The sequence below is a fragment of the Apus apus genome, chromosome 10 (genome assembly GCF_020740795.1).
Source record: "Apus apus isolate bApuApu2 chromosome 10, bApuApu2.pri.cur, whole genome shotgun sequence".
Taxonomy (NCBI): Eukaryota; Metazoa; Chordata; class Aves; order Apodiformes; family Apodidae; genus Apus; species Apus apus.
This window is the reverse complement of record NC_067291.1, coordinates 1146387-1167037: the sequence shown is the minus strand read 5'-3', so window position 1 is coordinate 1167037 and position 20651 is coordinate 1146387. Positions and strand designations below refer to the sequence as shown.

The 20651-nt window shown below is 56.8% G+C and overlaps 3 protein-coding genes across 14 annotated transcripts in view; 2 read left to right on the top strand and 1 right to left on the bottom strand.

Annotated features, from left to right (window-relative positions):
- Positions 1-27: 27 nt before the first annotated feature.
- Positions 28-12077, top strand: GRAMD2A (GRAM domain containing 2A). 3 transcript variants are annotated; one of them, XM_051628768.1, is made up of 13 exons: positions 28-91; positions 611-941; positions 3564-3677; positions 4025-4082; positions 5481-5553; positions 5636-5739; positions 6496-6594; positions 7496-7567; positions 8501-8563; positions 9695-9851; positions 10191-10290; positions 10399-10506; positions 10975-12077. In XM_051628768.1, exons 3-13 carry the CDS (start codon positions 3574-3576, stop codon positions 10976-10978), a joined length of 942 nt encoding a protein of 313 aa, XP_051484728.1. In that variant the 5' UTR covers positions 28-91; positions 611-941; positions 3564-3573; the 3' UTR covers positions 10979-12077. The 3 variants fall into 3 exon arrangements, with proteins under 3 accessions (XP_051484728.1, XP_051484727.1, XP_051484729.1); XM_051628767.1 differs by lacking the exon at positions 28-91 and having other exon boundaries at positions 366-941; XM_051628769.1 differs by lacking the exons at positions 28-91; positions 611-941; positions 3564-3677 and adding an exon at positions 5010-5108 and having other exon boundaries at positions 4022-4082.
- A 492-nt stretch (positions 12078-12569) lies between these two features.
- SENP8 (SUMO peptidase family member, NEDD8 specific) lies at positions 12570-20406 on the bottom strand. Of its 10 annotated transcripts, none has more exons than XM_051628778.1 (3): positions 19693-19737; positions 18893-19140; positions 12570-15294 (listed from the first exon to the last, which is right to left on the bottom strand). In XM_051628778.1, the coding sequence occupies exon 3, from the start codon at positions 15249-15251 to the stop codon at positions 14613-14615; it is 639 nt and encodes a 212-aa protein (XP_051484738.1). In that variant the 5' UTR covers positions 15252-15294; positions 18893-19140; positions 19693-19737; the 3' UTR covers positions 12570-14612. The 10 variants fall into 10 exon arrangements, with proteins under 10 accessions (XP_051484738.1, XP_051484734.1, XP_051484739.1 ...); XM_051628774.1 differs by having other exon boundaries at positions 12570-16437; positions 19077-19140; XM_051628779.1 differs by having other exon boundaries at positions 19077-19140.
- The window catches only part of MYO9A (myosin IXA), a 188534-nt gene continuing 187750 nt past the window's right edge, over positions 19868-20651 (top strand). The window contains 1 exon segment of the mRNA XM_051628736.1: positions 19868-19915. The gene's annotated coding sequence lies outside the window, so the exon portion shown is untranslated.

Below are 20651 nucleotides of genomic sequence, written 5' to 3'. Positions count from 1 at the left end.
GCGCGCGGCGGGGGCGGTGGCAGCCAATGGGCGGGCTCGGTGGCGCCGCGAGGCCGGGCGCGCGGGGCATGGCGGCGGCGCCGGGGCGCAGGTAGGGGCGGGGGGCACCGGGGAGGGGTACGGGGTGGGGGGGGGGCACCGGGGGGCACCGCCCGGCCTGCCCCGCTGGCGGCGTCGCGCTCTGAGGGGAGCGCGGAAGCACCGGGCCCCCCCCCCCCCCCCCCGCCTCTCACCTCCCTGCCGGGATGCACCGGGCAGGCGGCCGGGAGCCCCCCGTGCTGCCGGCGGGGGGGCGCCCGAGCCCGGCAGGGGGCTGAGGCCCGGCCCCGGGGCTGGGGGGCAGCGGGGGGGGCAGCCCCGGGGCGCTGCCGGCGGGGCTCGGTGCTGGCCGAGCTCCCCCCCCGGCGCCGCGCAGGGAGCAAGGCCGGGCTGGCTGCGTGGCCTGGGGCTCGCGGAGCGGCGCCCAGTATAAACCAGTATCCTGGGGGGGGGCCGAGGGTGACCCCGGGACCGAGCCCCGGGTTCCCATCCGGCCGCGGCGGCCCCCGGGGACACGCGCGGCCCCGTCGCTCCCGCCCTGCCTGCCTGACCTCCCGCTCTCTCCGGACAGAGACCGGCCCTTCCCCTCCAGCATCCCCGGCAGCGGCTCCGCTCCCGCCGCCGACACACGGCGCTGAAATGACCTTGAAAGCCGGGAACAAGGGCACCTCGCCGGATCCCGCCCGGGCTCGCTCGGGCCGAGGCAGCCCGGCCCCAAGTGCCTCCCTCTGCCTCTGATCCTCGGGCTTGTTTTTTTTTTTTTTCTCGGGAGGCGAAATCCCTTCTCGCCCTCTCCTGCCTCCGCCTCGTGCTGCCTCCTGCCCTGCGCCGGCAGCAGGGACAGGATCCCGGGAAGCTCCAGCGCCGCCGGAGGGGCTCGGACCGGACCGCACCGCTGCCAGGCAGGTCCCGGCGCTGCGTGAGGGAAGGGAGACGCTGGTTTGTGGGGAGGGGGGGAAGCCCTGGGCTTCGTCTGGCAAAGCTGCAGCCCGGGCGGGCTGGGGGTCCTGGGGAGCCTGCCTGGGCAGAGGGGGTGGGTGTCAGCCCCGGTACTGCGGGCAGGGGTCTGCAGGTCGCTGCCGGTATGTGCCCTTTGCTGGGGACTCCCTTGCCCACCCCCTGCCTTGTCCCGGAGGCTCCCTGCTCCGACTCTGCTTGTCCTGCTTCTGGTTTGGGACACTCAGGAGGGTGGTTTTCCAGCAGGAGCAGCTTCCTGCTAAAAAAAAAAAAACACAACCCTGAGGAGGGTGATGGTGTGGAAGTGTTTTTCCTCCTTGTGCCACTGCTGGAAGTGTCTCTTGGCAGGGAGACTTCCCTGTCAGCTGTGCCTGGAGCCCAAACTTATCCCGTGCTCCCAGACGCCGGATTGTGATCCCTGCCACAGCTGGGAGCCAGCACGGAGCCAGATCTGGAGAGGGGGAGACAAGGCAGCCACTGGCAACACCTCCACTGGGGCTGAGGATGCTCCTTGCAGCCCCAGACCCTCCCTGGAGTCACCCAGTGCCAGACCGGTGTCTGGGGGCCCCCTGACTTGGGACTTGTCTCTGTCAGTGACCATAAGAGGGAGAGAAAAGCGGGATGGGACCATGCAGCCCTTCCAGGTGTTCCCCAACCTCTGTCTTTCTTGTTTTAGGGGAGGTATGTGTGGTTGGTGACCTCGGGGGTGGTTCTCAAGCAGGGGGTGTCTCTGCCCAGCCCCCATGCGGTGCCCCTTGGTGTCAGCCCCGGTTAGGGATAAATCCGCTCACCCGGATTAAGCAGAGCAACTGCTTGGGGATTTAAGGGATGACGTGGGGGGAAGCTGGAGTGGGAGAAGGAGGTTCTGGAATGGGTTTGAACCTCTTTTTCAGCATGAGTGTGAGGGGGGGAAGGCTCTGGTACTTCTGCGGTACGAGTTCTGGCTTCAGGACAGCGTGGCATCAGCTGGCAGGGGATGTTTGCAGCACAGGACCAACTGTCCTGAAGGCACAGGATGTCAGAGGAATCAGGCAGGGGAAAAGCCTGTTGGCATGATGCCAAGAGATGTTATTTTAGTGCTTCTTGTCAGAAGAGTCTCCATTCCATTCCAGACACATCCTGTGACCTGAGCTTCTCCTAAAAAACCCCACAACCTCAGTGTCTTCGTCCCATCCCTGTGATGCTTTGGGGCCGTGTGGGCAGCTTGTTTGCTTTGGATGCACCGTCTGTGGTGATCCAGGAGCTGCTTCCCAGCCCATCCCTAACTGTGTAGCACCAGTGACTTGTGCCCAGTTTTTCTGCAGCCCCACGTACGTGCTGTGTCTTGAGGGAGCATATCCCAGGCCTCCAGCCAGGATTCAGCCTGGCTCTGTTGCATGTCAAGGCTGCAGGGACACGGGGGCTCCTGCAGCTCTGACTCTCAGGCTGTTTGGGTGCTGGGTGTCAGGGTGCAGCACCCCCGTCATGGCTCTCCCTGAGTCAGTGAGGGATGATTTAGATGGGTTTCCCTTTGGACAAGCCCCTAGAAGCAGGAGCAGGATGTATGTAGGGAAGCACGGGGCAGCAAAAGAGCCCCTCTCTTCAGGAAGGGTTTGGGATGGCTTCTCTGCCCGGGCTCTGCCGCAGGGCTGCGGCATCGTCCCCGCGGGCACCGGGACGGGCTCCAGCTCTGCACTTGTCCTGCCTGCTGGTGCTCATCCTGCCTGCTGCCATCCTGCCTGCTGGTGCTCATCCTGCCTGCTGCCATCCTGCCTGCTGCCATCCTGCCTGTCCCCACCTGCTCTGCCATCCCCCCCCTGCCCCTCCAGCCAACTCTTTTCCCTGGAACCATCTCCTCTCCATGGATCTGGTGGCCGTGCTGCCAGAACCTGTAGCCCTGAGCGGCCGGCGAGCCTCACACACCGGGTCATCACGGATCAGGGCTCCAGCATCGATCCCCTGGGATCAGGCTCCGCACTGGCTCTCGGTGCCAGGAGAGCTGTGGCATGACAGTCTGGTGGCAGTTTGCCGAGGGCGGAAGTGTCACCTCTGTGGCCCGCTGGGTGATAACCTTCCCTGCAGGCACGGGGAGCCTGTTTGCTTTACCTGTCATGGCTGATAAGCCTCTGATAAAACTCGTCATAGTAAATAACAAGCTTTAACGAGAGGGGAGCCCTTCGAGGAGGGAGGTGGTGCCCTCGGCACGGGCTCTGCCCTGGGAAGATGGTGCTTTGCCCACCCAGAGGAGCAGACCCTGGCCCTTGCTGGCTGAGAGCTCCATCATCCTGTGATTTTTCCCATCCCAACTTTCTTCTCTGAAGGAGGAGAGGCTCTGCTTTGGAGGGTGTTATCTGAGGCAGCAGGGAGGGAGCTGCTGCTCCTTGGCCAATGGGTTGCAAGTGCCAGGGAGTTCCTGGCAAGAAATGCCCTTTTTTTTCCTCCGTGTGACTTGAGATACCGCAGAAACATTCCCGCTGTCCTTGAGTGGCAGAGGTATGAACGTCTGGGGTTGAAGGGATTTATAGCTCTGAAATGCATCCCTCACCTCTCTCACTTCCCCTCGGAGGCTAATGGGCTTCTTCTTGCAGTGCCAAGCTGATGCATGAAAAAGCAGCTCCCCTGAAGAGCCCTGAGCCCATGCACGGCCGTGAGAAACTGGAGGCATCCCACAAGGAGAAGAGTTTGGATTCCCTCGACGGCAGGTGAGGGGCAGGATCTCTAGGGCTGTGGTCAAGTATTTGCTCTTTTTCCTTCCTTTTTCCACCTCCTGCAACATCCCTGCTGCCTCTGAGTCCCCAGATGGGCACAGGGGTCCCCTCTTTGTTTTCACCCTCAAATATTGAATCAGACAGAGATCAGCCTTCTCCTGCAGCCATTATTTAACCTCACCAATGCCCAATGCTACAATAAATCACTGAGATGTCCAAAATGTGGCTTCCCATGGTTTCTTCATCTTGCCCTGTCTCTTCTTGCAGCACATGGGCTTTCGGGAGCAGGCAGGAGTCCTGGGGCTCTTCACTTTACTGATGATTATTATTTTTCCTTCCAGCCTCCACCTGAACGAAGCCCTGAAGGATGAAGACATCAAGAAATGCCACCGGGAAGTGGTAAGTCTTTGGCTCCATGAGCCAATGGGCTGGTTTTTTCTAGCCTGACCTGGATGTTTGCCCTGGAGGAGTCTGGCTGGACTCTCAGATGTGGGCTGTGGGAGCTGGAGGTGAAGCCTCCGTGGTGGCTCCTGGTGCCAGGCAGAGGCTCCTGCCTGTGTTTTCAGGCAGATTCATGTAGTTCTTGATCTTCCCTGCAAACACTGTCAGTGTTTTCTGGCCAGGGCAAAGGAGAAAGTGGAAATCTTGGCTGCAAGCAGCTCTTTTCCCTCTTCTTGGACCTTTTTGGTTGTTCAAATGGTAACTAAAGTAGAGCTTTTTGTTTTGTCTACAAACAAGAGATGCTCTGGCAGAGGGAGGAGCAGAGGAGAAGTTGTTTTGCCTTTCCTCACGAAAAATACGGAGGAGAAAAAAATTTTGCCAATTATTTGGAGGCATCTGGGAAGGTCATGGGGTTAGCAATTGTCTTCTGCTGTGGCTGGTGGGTTTTTCTTGGTGGTGATGCCACAGTCCCTGCCTGTGTCCCGCCGTGTCCCCCAGACACGCTCACACTGTCCCCCACGCTGTCCTGGCCCCTTCCCAGGGAGTGTCTGAGCCAAGCCCAGGTGCTGCGGAGCCTTGATCCTCTTACGGCCCGGCTAATCGGGTGACAAGGTGCATGGAGCAAAGGTGACCTTGTCGCCATGGGCAGGAGGGCTCTGCCTGCAGTGCTGCAGACCAGCCTCGCTGCCCCGCGGTCCTTCCAGCTGCGCTGGGCCTCTCCACCTCCCCAGAGCATCCCATCCCTTGGATTTCAGCCTGTGGTCACCACCCTGGGGGACAGCCGTGTCCCCGGGGTGCTGCCTCCTCCAGGGCAGGGGCACAGATCTGCTGGATGGATTGAATGCAAAGCCTTGAGCTGCCTTGGAGCCTTTACCTTCCAAACAGAATGATTTAAGGAGCAACCTGCCGAGCGTCCCGCCGCGGCTGCTTTGAAGAGACGCCGGGAGTATAAATAGCTGGATGGCGCGGCACGATGGGCGCAAAGCAAGTGCTTGTCACCCTGTCCCGGATGTGGGGAGAGCTGGAGGAGGAGGAGGGAAGCAGCTGGGCAACATAAATTGCCTGTGGATGAGCCCGGGAGGAAAGTGGCTCCTCGCAGAGGCTCGGAAGCCTCCTCAGATCTTAGGGGAAGTGTTGACCTGTGCGGATGGCGCAGCCCGTGCTGGGTGCTGGGTCATCCCACCCTCCTCTGGCCCTTCGGGGCCACCGCTCCCGGCCGGGGGGGACCCCGTGGCACCGGCCCCGGGTGCGGGAAGAGGGAGGCTTGTTTTTTTTGGGTTTTTTTGGTGGGAGGGTGCTTTTTGGGTCTGCTTATCAGCAAGGTCACCCGATAACTTTGCTCTGCTTCGTTTTCAGGCCGCTAGCAAGTACAACTCCCAGTACCACAAGCTGTTCAAGGACATCCCGACGGAGGAGAGCGTGCTGAAAGGTGGGTGGCACAGCAAGGGACTGGGTACAGGGGTAGCAGGATGTGGCACAGGGCCTGCCATGCCCCTCTCTCTGCCTTGCAGTTTGCTCCTGCGCCCTCCAGAGAGACATCCTCATCCAGGGAAGGCTTTACATCTCCCCCAACTGGCTCTGCTTCTACGCAAACCTTTTCGGGAAGGACATCAAGGTAACATGGGGGCCAGCCCACCCTGATGCCACAGGGATCATAGCCCAGGGTATGCTGCAGCCCACTTATCCCCTCCCACACCCGAATGCCCCCCAGATCACTGCCCAAAGCCTCTGCTGAGCAGGGCAGTGTGGCTGTGCCTCCCCCCCATCACCTGCAGGGAAACCAAATATTGGTTTTGTTTAAAATTCCCTGATGCAAAACCTACAAGCTGCAACGGTGTTTGAATGAAGATCAAAGGTTTGGGGGGGGGTTAGATTTGAATCTCTCTTGGCTTTTCTTGATTTACAATCTGATGTTTCCCTGTTAGTGTTGTGGCTGACGGGGATATTGGGGAGAGATGACTTCCTTCAAAACTGGGCTGAAGAACTGAATTATTTATATCAGCTGCTTTAAACAAATATCTGATGGAATTACAGGATTTCAGTGAAGTTCTCCTGCCATAAATTACATCCTGCTTTATTTTTAACCCTCCCTGGGCTTGCAGGGGCTCTCTTTTGATGGGCCTGGGTGATTCTCTCCCTGTGTCCTCCTTGTTTTGATCAAGTAGAAACTGCCTCCAAGCTGAGGTTAACACCGGGGGATGCTGTGACCTTCAGTAAAACCAGCCTGTCCTGGTGAAATGCTGAACCCCTGCGTCACTGCTCTGCTTGGAGCATAATTATGATGCCTCTTCAATCTCTGCCTTGCGAAAGAAACTCCCTGAGCTTGTGCTGTGCCCATCCCTGCCCCTCCCTGTGTCTGTTTGCCCTCCAGGTTGTGATCCCGGTGGTCTCTGTACAGCTGATAAAGAAGCACAAGACAGCTCGGCTGCTGCCCAATGGCCTGGCCATCACCACCACCGCCAGCAGGAAGGTAACACCAGTGCTTCCAGCACCAGTCCCCGGCCAGAGCTGGCTGTGATTTGAGAGCAGGGAAGGAAGCAATTCCCATCCCTGGCTGATAGTGTGGAAGCGAGTGCTGCTCTCCTGCTGGCAGCTGCCCAGGGCAAACACCGTGGCTCTGCTTCGGGTTCTGAATTTCGCTTTGCTTTGGGCTAAGCAGAGCCCCACTGAAACTCAGCTGAGCCCAGCAAATCCCTGCCAGGCTCAAATAAAACCTCTAAACTCCTTAAACACGCAGGCAGGGGAGGGGATTGGGCTGCTCTTCGACCAGGGCTGGTGGAAAATGTGATTAAGGGGCTGAATTTCCAGCTTTTAAATCACGGCGGGTGTTGCTGGCCGCAGTGGACTGACACAGTCCTGCTCTGTGTGTCCCAATCCTTGCCTGCCCGGGTGCTGCTCATGCCACTGTGCTGGTCCTGTGCCAGGAAAGGGGTGGTTCCTATGGGATTTTGGGAGGGTTTTTTTCCTGTGGGATGGCACGAGGCAGGATTTGGGCATTCAGAGTGATCTGGTTGCGAGGCTGCTCCGCATGGGGTGAGGTGAGCACTGCCCTGTCTCCCCTCCTGCAGATCCATGGGGATGTTTCCCTTTGCTCACAAACCCCGTTTGCTGCTGCCTCCCTCTGGGCTGAGTGTGAGAGGTCCCGTGGGAACAGCAGCAGAGTGAAACTGGCCCCAAAAAAATCTGGTCCAGGCTTTAGCAGGCTGCAAAAATAGCAGCAGGGAAACTCTGCAGGGAGATGCCTGCAGGGGGGACGTGGCTTCCGAGCTGGGGAGATTCAAGGGCAGGACGTCTCTGCCTGTCCCTGCGTGTGGAGAACTGGACTCGGGATGGGGGAATCTCTCCTGGCAGCTTCTCTCTTTCTCTTGCAGTACATCTTTGTGTCCCTTATCTCCCGTGACAGTGTCTATGATGTCCTGAGGAGAGTCTGCACACACCTGCAGGTACCCTCTGTCCAATGGCTTTTTGATGGCCGCAGGGCTCCGCACGCACCCCATGGGCTGCATTTCAGGGAGCAGAGCTCTTCACACCAAGGCTTTCGACTGCTCCCAAAGCCCTCCCTGGAGCCCTGCTGCCTCTTCCCAGTGTCCTTGCTCCACAGCAAGGGATGGGAAGAGGGGCAGGAGCCGTGCCCTGGGCATATCCTGTCCCCATGAGCCACTCCTGGCCTTTTCTGGGTCAGGGATGACAGAGCCAGAGCCCAGAGTTTCTGCTCTCCCAGGGTGTGTATATGAATTATTTATAATCTGGTAGTAATACTAGTTCTGCCACTCTGCACATCACTGCCTTTTCCCTAGATCTAAAGTTTTAAGGGGTGGGAAAATGGTACCAAGTTAAAAAAAACAAACAAACTTGAATTGAAAAGCTTGAGGAGGGAAGAAATCCATCGGTCCTCGAGCTGGAGAGGGAGATTGTGGGGAGCTCCTCTTCCTTGCCTTTGAAGCACGTGGGAAGCAGTGCCAGAGCCCTTCCCTGCCCAGAAGGGTGTCTGCCAGCTGTGCCAGGGTGGTGATTTGGGTGACTCAGCGCTGTTGCCAAACTGGGGGAATTTATTCTTTGGAATGTGCTGGGCTCTGCCCAGATGTTCCCTTTTTTTTTTAACCCCTCTGATGGTTTATCCCACCTGCTGGGAGCTGAGACTGGGACAGGAGCCCCCTGCTCAGCTGTGGCCTCATAGGGTTTTCAGCAGCAGGAGGCAGCAATGGGGTGTCCCATCCTCTGCCAGATGCTTTTCTTCACCCACAAAATCCCCACACTCAGAAATTTTAAGTGGCTGCTTTTCACGGAGTCACCAGAAACACCAACATTCCATTTTCTGGCTCAGGTGGGAGCAGGCAGAGGTGGCACCATAACGCCCGTTTCTTTCTCCCCTCCAGGTTTCCAGTAAGAAGAGCTTAAGTTTGAAGGAGCTGTCAGAGGAGCCTGATTCCGTGTCGCTGGTGAGGGTCAGGGCAGCTCTGGGAGGGGGCAGGACCCCCATCTACTCCCCCTGTGGGCAGGAGAGCAGCTGCCCAGCCCCCTCGGTGGGTTCAGCAGCCCCCTGGCTGCTGTGGGGCACAGGGTCCAGCCTCCCCCCTCCCTGCCCTGAAGGGTGGCAAGAATGTGGCCGGTGCCTTCCTGGCTTGTCCTCTGGGATCCTCATACCCCAACTTGGCAGACAGGGATGGGTCAAGAGGACAATTTGGGCAGCCTGTGGCTGAGCACAAGCTGATGATGACCCAGCCGGGTGGTCTCAGGGGTCCATTTATAGACAGCAACACTTTGGAGCAATGTGGAAAATGCTGCTGCTTTGCTCCCACCAGCTGGTGCTGTTCACAGCCATGAACCTGGATAACAGGCTGGAAATGTGGTTGAATGACTGAGGGAGCACAAGGGGTCCTGTCCTGCTCTCTTTGGAGCGTGGCAGGGCTCAGCTCTGCCTGCAGTGAGAAGATGTGTCCTCACCCTGAAATGTGGGTGGCACATCCCTGTCTCTGGTGCTTGGCCATGCAGTGTGTCCTCTGTGGTCTGGTGGCCCTGGGCACCAGGCTGGGTGCAAGAGATGACAGTCAGAGAGGCCCTCATGGCCCAGTGGCCCTGTATGCTGGCCCAGGATGTGACAAATGAGATGTCCCCCATGGGCTGGTGGCATCCCAGGGGCTGGAAGTGCTCTTCAAGGGGTGAATCGGGAATGATCCAGGCTGGCAGCATCTCCTGGCACTTCTGAGGGATGGAGCTCCAGACCTGGGGACACTCCAGCAGGGAAACTCTGCTCCATGCCATCTTGATTTAGTGCCTTTCCACGTGGGCTGGGACTGGTATGCTGAGCTTCAAATGCAAGGGGTGAAGGAAGCAGCAGTTGGTGTTTGGGGCAGGCGTGGGGCGTCTGGGCAGGTCCTCCCCAGGGCAGTAGGAACCTGTTTCCCCACAAGGCCATCGTGAAGGACCAGTTCCTCTGTAGGATGGAGTTTTGGATGTACTGGGGTTCCATGGAGGTTTGAGTCCAAATCTGGCCCCACCACGTCCTCTGCTGCCAGTTTCATGGGAGAAGCCACTGCTGGGGCATGGCTCACCCAGCACTGTTCCTGCAGGAGGTGATTGTCCCTGAGGGCAAGTGGAGGAAGGTGTCACCCACTTCACTGTCACTGTCACTGCCAGACACTGACTACCAGTGCATCCACCGGACCTCTGTCAGCAGCCTGAGCGCCAAGGAGAGCTCCTGCACTTCTGAGGAGCCCTTGGTTTCAGGTGAGGGCTACGTCTGACCTGGGGACACGGGGCTGTGCCCTGCACACGGGGCTGGATGGAAGCCTCCATAAACACGTGTTCATCCACCCTCTGCTCTCTGGGAGGGGACTTCTGCCTTGCAGCCAAGCAGGGTTGAGGCTTGGAGGCAGTCAGGAGGTCCTGGGGATGGGGGCTCTACCTGTGGTTTCTGAGCCCTCAGTGTGTGTCTGTAACACACAGCATGCAGGCAGCCTTAGTCCACGGGGAGGAATATTTCATGCTTGAAGGCTTCCAGTTGCTGGAGGAGCACGAGCATCTGCCCAGTGTCACTTTGCCCCTGACTCTGCACTTGCATTTCAGAAAGTGCAATAAACACTGAGGAGGAGCTGGAGGTGGAGCAGAGCTGCGTGGCGGAGCTGAGACCCTCTGACTACCAGCTCCTGAAGATCTTCATCGTGCTGTAAGTGTGCTGAGGGCACGTGTGGTGTGGGGAGGACAGGGGTTAGGCCAGGAACATCCATCTAGACCACTGGCCACTGAGCACTCGTGCTTGTTCCTCTGCTCCCAGCATCTGCCTCCTGGTCGTGTCCTCCTCCTACCTGGCGTTTCGCATCTTCCGCCTGGAGCAGCAGCTCTGCTCTCTGAACCGGGACTACCTCTCCCGCGGGCACAGGAGGTGAGGGACCCTCAGGGGCACCTTGGGGTAGGTGGGGCACACCACGAGTGGAGGACCCGAGGGGATGTGGTGCAAAGAGCAACAGCCCTGCTCTGTGATGTGTCCCAGGGATGCTGTGTTCCTTACCCTGTGTCCCTTGTCCTATTGGGATGGCTAATGGCAGACCTCAGAGTGCTGTCCCCATGCCACAGATGACCCCATCAGCTGCTTTCCCTGAGACTTTTCACCCTTGGGAAGAAGTTTCTGTTGTGTTTGGGGCTGGTTCCCCAGTTGCAGGAAGCACCAGGGCGTCTCTGTGGAGCTGGGCTGCACCCTGGGGCTAACGCAGCCAGGAGCATCAGCAAGGGATGGAAGGGAGCGGGTTCCCATGGGTTGGGGACATCAGGGATCTGCCTCCTTGTGCCCTTGGGCTGGGTTACAGTGCCTCCATGGCCGCTTGCCCCATCTCACCCCTCTGTCTGCCCTCAGGTGACCATCACCCCCAACACAGACTGCGACGGTGGCCCCTGTGTAGAGACCCCAGTGCTGCGTCCTCCCAGCGTGGCTGTTGCACGTGGCCTGGCTTTCCCGTGGCTGGTAAAATGGGACCAAGTATCTTCTCCCTGCTGGCACCCGCTCCGTGTGGGACTGCCCAGCTGGCTCATGGCCACCAGTGCCAACTCCCCCTCCTGCTGGAAACCCGTTTTGTCCCCGGGACGCTGCTGTGCTGTAGCACCAGATGATGGCTCGGGGCTGCCGAGCGGTTGGACCTCCCCTTAGGACTTGCTGCTAAAACGGGTGCCAGTTTTTATTCCAGACTTGGGTTTTCCGTGTTAAAAGATGGCCTTAGGCTGACAGCCTAAGGGCTGGGGAGCCCCAGGAAATGGGGATGATTTGCTGCTGCTGCTCTGGGTGAAGCCCAAGCAGCAGCTCTGGCTTGAACCTGCCAGTTTGTCCCACTCTTGGTGCCCTTGGGACCACGGCCAGAGGGACGGCCCCAACCCCTGGGATCTGCAGGGAGAGGGAGAAAGGAGCCACCAGCCCTGTGGGGTGTCATGTATCCCAGCACCCAAGGTGGGGGTACAATCCAGAGACACCCCCCCAGCCCTCCTCTCCTGGAGCGTTGGGGCCTCTCAGAGCATTTGGGGGAGGGGCGGCATGTCCCTGCAAAGCACTTTAGGGTCCCCCAGACCAGACGTCCTCCCTGGGGACTGCACTGGGAAGGGTGCCAGACCAGGGCTTCGTTAGCCCTGCTCGCCTCGTTAAGATGTCTGGAGAGAGCCCGTGGCTGGCACTGGTGAACATCCTGGATGGCAACGTGTCCATGCCCTGGTTCCTGTTCACCTTGTCACCGCCTGGAGTCGAGTGCCACAGGATTTATCCCGCAGGATTTATTCCACAGCCTCCCCTGGGAGCGTGCTTGGGCAGCAGGTGATGATACCTGTGAGATTTATTTTGGTTTTCTTTCCAATTTTTTGGGGAACTACAAGTGCTGATGGGGCCAAATCCCTGTGCCCTGGGGAAGAGCTCCCTGCTCGCTCCAGGCTTGGAACTGCTTTTACATGAAAATAAATCCAGGATTTTCTAGCACGGCCCTGTCTGCTGCTGGTGTCCATGCCAAATGGGGTCGCCCCAAATCTGTCCTGTCTGGACTGGCCCTGTTCTCAGGATGTGGGTTTCATGGGGACTGTCCTTGCATGGGCTTGGGGATGGGTGGTATCACCTTGCTGTCACACTGGGGCAGCGCTGGAGGACCTGGGGCTGTGTGGCCCCTGGTGTCACACCCTCTAGAGCAGGACAGGAGGGAGGCTGGTGGGTGCTCAGCATCATTTTTCCCACACTGTGTCACCCTGCCCATGCCAGGAGGGGATACCAGGCTGAGGATGCAGCCCTGGCTGAGGCAGCGGGACCAGAGGTGGTGGCTTTTGAGGACACCTGGGGCCAGGGGTGATCTGGGTGTAGGGGATGGGAGGTTTTTTCACTAGATGGCAGCAGAGACTGCGGGAAGTGACGTTCAGGCTGGTGGCAGGGCCACCCTGGGGACAGCAGATGCCTGGGCAGGGTACTGAGCTGCAGCCCCAGCCTGCTGGGGTGGACAGGGTGACCTTTCCTCCTTACCCTCTTCCTCCCTGAGCATTTGCAACTCAAATTCCCTCCCCACCAGCCTGGTCCATGCAGCAAAACGCATGAAATTAGAAGAAATGCATGAAAATGGCCCAATGGAAGCCACAGCAGAGGTGGTGTCATTCCATTTGTTCAGGAGATTCAGCACCCTGAGATGCCACGGGAGGTTTGGAGAAGCCCAGGACAGGCCCCCACTGTGGTTTGTGGGGATCCCTGCTGCCAGGAGCAGGTTGTAAGGCTCTGGTTTTGTGTTCTAGTCAGTGTTTGCTCTCCCGGCACCGCCCTGCTTGAGCTTATTTGCTCTTCTTTGTGTAAAGAAATGCCACATAAAGGCCTCGGGTCCAGGAAACGTCCCTGGGTGCTCACCTTGCCCTGGATGAGCATAGCCCCTGCCCTCCAGTCTCCCCAGTGCTTTCCTGGTCAGACCCACAGTCTCACCTTCCTGCCTCCCCTCCATCCGTGCTCCTTCCCACCCAAATGATGCTGTCAAGGACATGGTTTGGTTTGAGGTTTATTCCAGTGCTGGGAGCCTCCTGCGGTGCCGGTCACTCCAGCAAAGCCCTGTGTGAATCCTCCTGGGCACACAGCTCGATGCCATTTCAGCTCCATCCCAGCTGTGGAAGGGGTTTTCCAGGGAGGGCTGGTGCTGGAAGGAGGCCCTGGCTTGCTGCCTGCTCTCCCATCCAGGCAGCCTGGGAAGGAGGGGGATGGTCCAAACCCTCGTTGTGCTCCTCCACTGCCTGTGCATGTTTGCTTGGGTGTTTTGGGAGAGCCTGGGCTGCTGAGGGAAATTTAAGCCCTTCCTACAGTTGATCACCAGGTGGACACACCGGTGGGGCTGGGCTGGGCTGCCAGTAAGATGACTGAAGAGCTCCACATTCAAAATAATCCTCCCCCTTTTTCTTTTCCAAGGGTAACATTTAAGCTGGATTTCCCAGCTCCGGTTGGGCACTGGGGTGTGGTTGCTCTGCTAGACACCACCTGAGCAACCTCCTCCTTGCCTCTCATGAGGGTAGAGATTATTCCTTATCCTGCAACGACATCTCAGTTTCATTTTTATTTTCCTCACTGCTAAGCCTGTTTTTTAACAAGAGGATCTGCTCTGAGATCCCGGCCGTCATCCAGAGCAGGAGAAGTGTTTCAATTAGAAGTGTATTAAGGGTTTCTTGAGCTTCAAGGAGATGGCAGTTATCTTTGGCTTTTATACTTCAAACTCTGTCCTTTTGTTCTCTCTGGTGTGGTTTTTTTTTCACTTGAGTAACAGAACTGGTTTTGTGCTAGAGGAACCAGCGACCGCCTCGTACGCTCCTAGCACGGCAAACACTAACGAGGGTTGGGAAGTGCTGATGAGCCCAAATGGAGACGACCTAAAATCATAATGAAAAGAAAACCCTTCAAAGAGTGAGTGTCACTTTTCATCTCAATGAAGTTTCTTTTCCTAGGACTGGGTTTCTCAGCTTCTTGTTTTCTTTGCAGTCTCATCTTTAGACACTGACATCTCAGTGTCAGGTTTTCGGGGGTAAAAATGCTTGCTGCTTAATCCTAGGCTGCTCCAATGACACCAGTGGGAGGCACAAATTAGAAATAAGCCCTTTTGGGGGCTTGGGTTTCATAGGGCATTTGCTAAGCCTGGCTTGGAATTGGCCTGTAGCCAATTAAAGCCACCTAATGAGGTTGTGTTGCCTGCTGGGCAAAGGCAGCAAAGTCTCTTTAGCAACTCATTTTGCCAGAGTGATTAGTGTAAAAATTTACCATGGAGAGGAGGATTTATTTGAAAGCAAAGTGACATTTCTGGTTAGAAGTTCCAAGGCCAATGATTTCCAGAGGGGACTAAGGCTCCTCCAGGAGGGAACAGGGGATTTGGGAGGGTGTAGCCATGCTGGAGGGGTTACATTCTTCTTCTTTGGGATGATCCTGCATATGGGCATCTCCCTCAGACACTGGGGGTGCTGCCTCACGGACAGGGAAGGCAGTTTTTGGGGGGGGCTGGAGCTGCATCTCCATCACTTCTGTGCCAGCCTGGTGATGAGAGTTTTCCACTCAGACCTCTTCTGCGTGACATAGGAGGGGGTGAGGAGCTGCAGCAAAGGCTCCGGCCGGCCCCTAAAGTATCCCTGACACACAGCCTCTGCATTGCAGATCACATACATCCCACAGTCATAGCTGTTCTGCTGGGCAGGTGCCTTCTCCTCCACAAAGGTGGTTTTGCCCCCTCTTTTGTCCAAGAAGGCCTCCAGCTTCCCCGCCACTTGCTTGGCATGGACAGAGTTGCATTTACTGTGGGAATCGTAATGGGCAAAGCACTTTTTGTCCCTGAAATAGACCAGTAAGCTCCAGTGGGTGCCCCCAGCAGCCTGGTTGGAGTTGTCATTGATAGGCAAGAACACCAGCTTCTTGTGGAAAAGGTCCAGTGGTTGAAGGAATATGGCTATTTCTTCCTGACTAAGGGCACATTTGATGAACTGAGCCACCTCGGGGCTGATGAAACAAACCTGATCACTAAACTCTTGGAACTGGTGGTTGGTGAAGTACTCGAAGGCAAACCCGATGATGTGGTCGTTAAGCCAGTTTGGGGGCTCCAGCAAGGAGACATCTGACTGCCTCAGCAAACTGTCCATGTAGCTGAGAACCACAGGGTCCATCCTGCGCAGGTCGGGGCCACAACACTCCAGGAGACTTCAAAAGCTGAAACATAGCAAGGGAAGATAAATCAAGGAATTAGATGACACCTGAGACAAGACAGCGTGCAGCAAACACCCCGAGTTCGTTCTCAGCAGAGGCCCAGGTTTCCCAGACAGGTATTTGCAGCGTTTGAACCACCTGCCAGGTGAGCAGACAGAGCACACACAGCTCCTGTGACAGGTTGGGCTGGAGCTGTTGCTGGAGGAGCAGCGCACGGCTCCGATGAGATGAACACTTCATCATTATCATCTTAACCTCAGAGCAAAGTGATTTCAAAGCAGTTCCTGCCCGGGAACCTCGGGCACACCTTCAGTCCTGGCTGTGCACTACGTGGGATCTGGGTCAGCTGGTCAGTGCTTTGGTGTTTGACCTGCACAGTGACAATCGCTGTAGCTCTCTGCATCATTGGTGCTCCTGAAATAAAACCTTTGGGGGCTGCAACAGGCACAGGGTCCCTTTTGCCTAGCAGAGTGTGCCACAGCTTTGTGCCAGACTCATGACCTGTTCCAGGAAAACCTGCTGGCCCACCAGCACAGGAGGCAAGGCGGGGATGAGTAAGGAGAAACAAAGCAAAGCAAGACCACAAACCAGCCGGTTCCCTACCGTGGGAACCTTCAGGACAACTCTCTGCCTCACTGACAGAGATTTCAACAACTCAGGTACCACCAAAGCTGGACGGTCTGCAAAATACCTGTTGTTTTGAGCTCAGGTTTTAACTTGCCAAAGTGTTGCTAACAAAACGATAAAGCACTCACAGGTAAGCTGGGGAGGATCTCTGCAGGCTTCCACCCCTGAGAAGTCCACCTGCAAAGCAGAAGTGACTGGTCGTGCCAATCCATCCTTTCCAGTCTTTTACTCTGTTTTATGTCCAGGCTATGTTCTTGCTTCTTAACCTGTGCCTCCTTTCCACAAACACAGGCTGCTTATCCTTAAAAAGTCACCTGAAAATTCAAGTAGACTGTAGCACCTGCTTCTCCCCACCCACATGTTTGAGGACGTCCTCAGGGGACTTCACCAGGTCTTCCAGGCAAGACTTCTCCTGACTCCTTTTTGTTGACCACGTTATCATTGTATCCACTAATTCTGCTCTTTCTACCAGTCATATAATTCTTTTTCAAAAGCTCTTCCATTTGCTGTCTTTCCATCCTGTGGGGATTGAATTGTGTTTTAAGAAAGAGGTTGTAACACAAAATACTTGCTGGCACCAGACTAGGCTTGAGGAGATTTTCCCAAGATAAATGGTTGATTTAAACCCCATCTACCTCCCCTGGTTTTCCTTTTGCTCTTTAATCCCCTGGCCCAGGCTCCTCAGCCCCTACCAGGTCTTTCCATATGAGGACAGGGCTGGAAATACCACGGCTGGGGACAGTGGTGATGTGGAGCTGCTTTGGCCTCACCCTTTCCTCATCTGTGCCAAAACATCTTTGGAGTTCTTAAAGCACCATGTGAAAACTAATCATGATAAGATCACTTTAATATGATTCACTATAAATAAGATACTAATTATTCACTATGATAGGGGAAATAAAAAAAAAAATCAAGTGTTGTGCTGTTTAGATGTGAAGAAGTAGATTTGTGCTTTATTGCGATGTGAATCATGAAAAAAAATCCTTCCTACTCAGGTATGCATAAATTAAGAGATTTATCTCTCAAAAATCTTGGCAAGGTCACAGGGCCTGTGACTTGTAAATAACAGAAGGGATGAAACATGCTGCCTGTGGAACGGGTTGGAAGGAAGGGCTGAGGTAAAGGATCTGGGGCTTGAAAAAGCTAATAACTATTTGTGTGTGGCTGAGGAATCCAGGAGATGCCAAGCAGCAAGAGTCACTGCAAAGAAAGGGGAGCAGTCCTTCGTATTTACACTGAGCCAAGCACAATGGTATTTGGACACACTTCCTACATGAATGAGCTCCAACTACTTCCAAGTTTGTGGAGCAAATCCTTCCCAACAGCCTGCAGTGTAAAAACAAAACAAAAAGTTAGACCAAGTCCCAGCAACTGGGTGAATATATTCCTGTTGAGCCACACGTCCTCTGGGCTGGGGAGGTTAGCAGGGTCATTGCTGAAATAATTTTTCCACCTGCCCGTGTGGTTCTAAAAAAAATTTCATTTACTGTGTGTTTTTTCTGCTTCATCTTCCTGAGATGCATGAAATGCAGCCAGTAAGTCCAAATGGGACTATGGGTGAGGGAGGGAAGCACATGCCCTGTATTCTCTTAACTTTCCACTCTGCAGAAACGTCGTTTGTGGGTTTTTTTGGTCATAGGGAAAAAAAATAAATAAAAAGAGATTTGGCAGCTTCCTACAGTCAGGAAGGGAGAATGGTTATAGCAAATGCTTAATTGCCACTAGCTACTACTTTTAATTTTATTGCCATCTGGCATTTGTGAAACTGCCTGTGAGTTCTGCAGGATGACTCACCCCGCGCAGCTTAAAGGAAAACCCTCTGCAGGCTCAGACGTTCCTCAGAGCCACTTAAGGTCAGTGGAGCCCTGAAAAGCCACCAGGGAGGTTCCTTTGTTTGGGAGAACCTCCCAAACATGAGGATGAATCCTCAGAGAAGCCAGGAGGTGGATCTGAGCACCTTTGAGGTTAAGGGGTGTTGAAATCCCGGCGCCAATCGCGGGAGCGCGTCTCAGACACCACCAGGATTGGCTTCCTGGAGGCTCCAGCACACTCTGTTCAGAAGTTTTCATAAAAATAGGAATAAATAATGACACAGGCCTGAAATATTTGTAGGAGGTTGCCAGCAAGAGTCTTGCTCCTTCCTTTTATTTGTGTATTAGTAGTTGGAATTTGAAACTTCCTAGTAATTGAGTGTCAATAGGCAGCGATGGAGCAGGGAGCCTAAATTAAGGATGAATCAGATTCCTAAAGTCTATTTTTAATAAATTAAAGGTGCTAAGAACATCCAGAGTGAATATTTTAAGGTGCCACGCCACTAAACTCCTGTAGCAAATGTAAAGAATATGGAGGTAAATACAAAGAAGTCACCTGAAAGACAAATTATTCAGACTTTACTAGGGAATAGTTGGAGTGACAGAGAAGTTTTTGACTTTGGAACTATCAAGAGTAAGAGGCCAAACGATTTAACCACCAGAGCATGCCTGGAAAACAGGTTTCAGACAGTGTCAGTGCTCTTAATGTAGCAAGATCAGAGAAGAACCATCCGTTTCTATTTACCAGCATGAGCTGAACTGGGGTCCTAGTGCCCGAGTCCCCATCCTTTCTGCTCTCCTAACAGAGCCAGAGAAGAAACTCAAGCAAAATTAAACAACTAAACAAGAAAAGAAGCCCACTTGCTTACTCTTTTTGTTAAATATAAGCAATGTCTTTGTAGCCTATAGATTACAGTTCCTGTATGATACAGAGCAGAGTCTTTGCAGGTTCAATGAGCCCTGAATGCCCAAGTCAGAAGAAAACATTCATCACTTCTGCAGGCACAACACCCAAACCTTTCCATTCCTAACAAATTCCCCAAGCCAACACACAAAGCAACCCACCTCCAGCACCCAGCTTTGTCAGCAGCCTCTCCTGGGGCAGGAGACTAAAACCTGGAGGAACTAAATCCAATGCTAGTAAATAAAATGCACAAACTCACGTTTTGGTCCCCAGGACGGGGTTGACTCAAGCGTTAGATTTAGGAGGAATAAACCCCAGCAACCTGAATGCCCACGGAGGAGAGGTGTCCCTGAGCCTCTCCCTGAGGAAAGGACAGCAAAGCCCCTCAGCTCAGGTCGTGGAAACAGCATCAAACCAGCCCTGGATGGACAGCAGTCACCTACTTTGAGAGTTTCTTCAGGAGAGCAGCGGGAAGTGCTGGGAGGGAACATCAGTTGCCCGAAGGACCTAAAGGCAGCAGGAGTTGGGTCAGGAGAAGGAATCCGGTCAGAGGAAGGGACGGGGGCTGCGGTTGTTCTGAGGAGACACAACCCAAGGGATGGATGCTGGGCTGCTCCCGCCGCCGGTGGAGACCGGGATCAGAGCGAGTCCCCGGGAACAGCGGCCTGTCCCGCTGCCTCGGGGCGGGAAGGAGCGTTAAGGAGAAGGGACCCGCCGGTAGCACAGCTCCCTGCCCACCCCCCCAGCCCGGCGGTGCCCGGCCAGCCCTGCCTCAGCACGCCGTGCCTGTAACGCGTCTCTACGTTTAACGAGTTTAACCATTTTCCCCTCGAAACGCGCGTTAGGAGCCTCCGGGCCGAGGGAAGGCCGGCACAGCCCCTCACCGGCAGCGGCCTCAGCGGCCCCCGGGCACGGCAGCCGGCGCCGGGGCCCGGCTGACGGCACCGGGGCCCGGCTGACGGCACCGGGGCCCGGCTGACGGCACCGGGGCCCGGCTGGCACGGCCTAGGCCCGGTTAGCACGGCCTGGGCCCGGTTGGCCCGGCCCGGCCCCGCTCACCTGCCGCCGCATCGCCCGCCCTCCGCGCCGCCGGCCGGTTGCTGCGCGCTGCCGTAAAGCTGGGAGCGGCGCTGTCGTAACACGGCTGGGCGGGGCGGGGCGGGGCGGGGCGGGGCGGGGGGCGGCGCGCGGGCGCGCGGGCGGGCGGCGGCGCGAGCGGCGGTTCCTCGCGCTCCCGGAGCGCTGCGGGCGGGCGGGGGCAGCGCGCGCGCCCCGGCACCAGGTGAGGGGCGGTGCGGGGGGTGCGGGGGGTCCCGGGGGGGGGGGGGGGGGCAGTGCCGGGGTGGCCGGTCCCCCCTCAGCCTGAGCCGAGCCCCCCCCCCGGCGCGGCGGGGCCGGTGGGAGCCTTTGTTTGGCGGGGCAGGGCGAGTCCCCCCCCGGTAGCGGGGCTCTCCCCCCCCCCCGCCTCAGGCGGGACCGGCCCCCGGGGGCGCCAGGTGCGGGGCCGCTTCTGGGCGGCGGGTCCTCCCGGGGGGCTGCGACGGGTCCCCCCCTGGGGGGGCTGCCCCGCGCCTCCCACCGGATTGATAATGTTTTTTTTTCAGCCGAAACGCTGCCGTTTACACCCGTTTTAGGGCGGGTCGGACACGCCGGGCGTGAAAAAAAACCCAGCCCGGGGCGGGGTGGTTGTTGGTGGTGGTGGGGAGGGGGGGATAGCGCGTACCTGTCGGAGCGTTGCCAGTGTCACCGGCGGGGCCGTGGGGGGCGGCATCCCCACCGCCAGCCCCCCGCCCCGAGGCCGCGGCGATGGGCGCTGCGGCGGCGCCGCCCCGGGCCGGGCAGCAGCCCCGTTACCCGGCGGCAGCGGCGCCCACCCCGCCCGCCCGCTCCGGCGGCGGCTGCTCCTCCTTCGGTCCGGCTCCGCGGCAGCTCTCAGCGGACCCCCGGGAGAGCACCGCACCTCCGGAGGTGAACCCCGTCGGTGTTGCTTTCTGGAACGTTCCCTCGATGTAAGCCGG

What these genes read in the sequence shown, in the direction of transcription:
- SENP8 (XM_051628781.1), bottom strand. Translation starts at nt 15,251, where the DNA reads ATGGACCCTGTGGTTCTCAGCTACATGGACAGTTTGCTGAGGCAGTCA.
- GRAMD2A (XM_051628768.1), top strand. Translation starts at nt 3,574, where the DNA reads ATGCATGAAAAAGCAGCTCCCCTGAAGAGCCCTGAGCCCATGCACGGC. An exon ending in TTTTCGGGAAGGACATCAAG is followed by an intron (nt 5,740 to 6,495) that starts GTAACATGGGGG and finishes TTTGCCCTCCAG; the next exon opens with GTTGTGATCCCGGTGGTCTC. An exon ending in AGCCTGATTCCGTGTCGCTG is followed by an intron (nt 8,564 to 9,694) that starts GTGAGGGTCAGG and finishes CTGTTCCTGCAG; the next exon opens with GAGGTGATTGTCCCTGAGGG.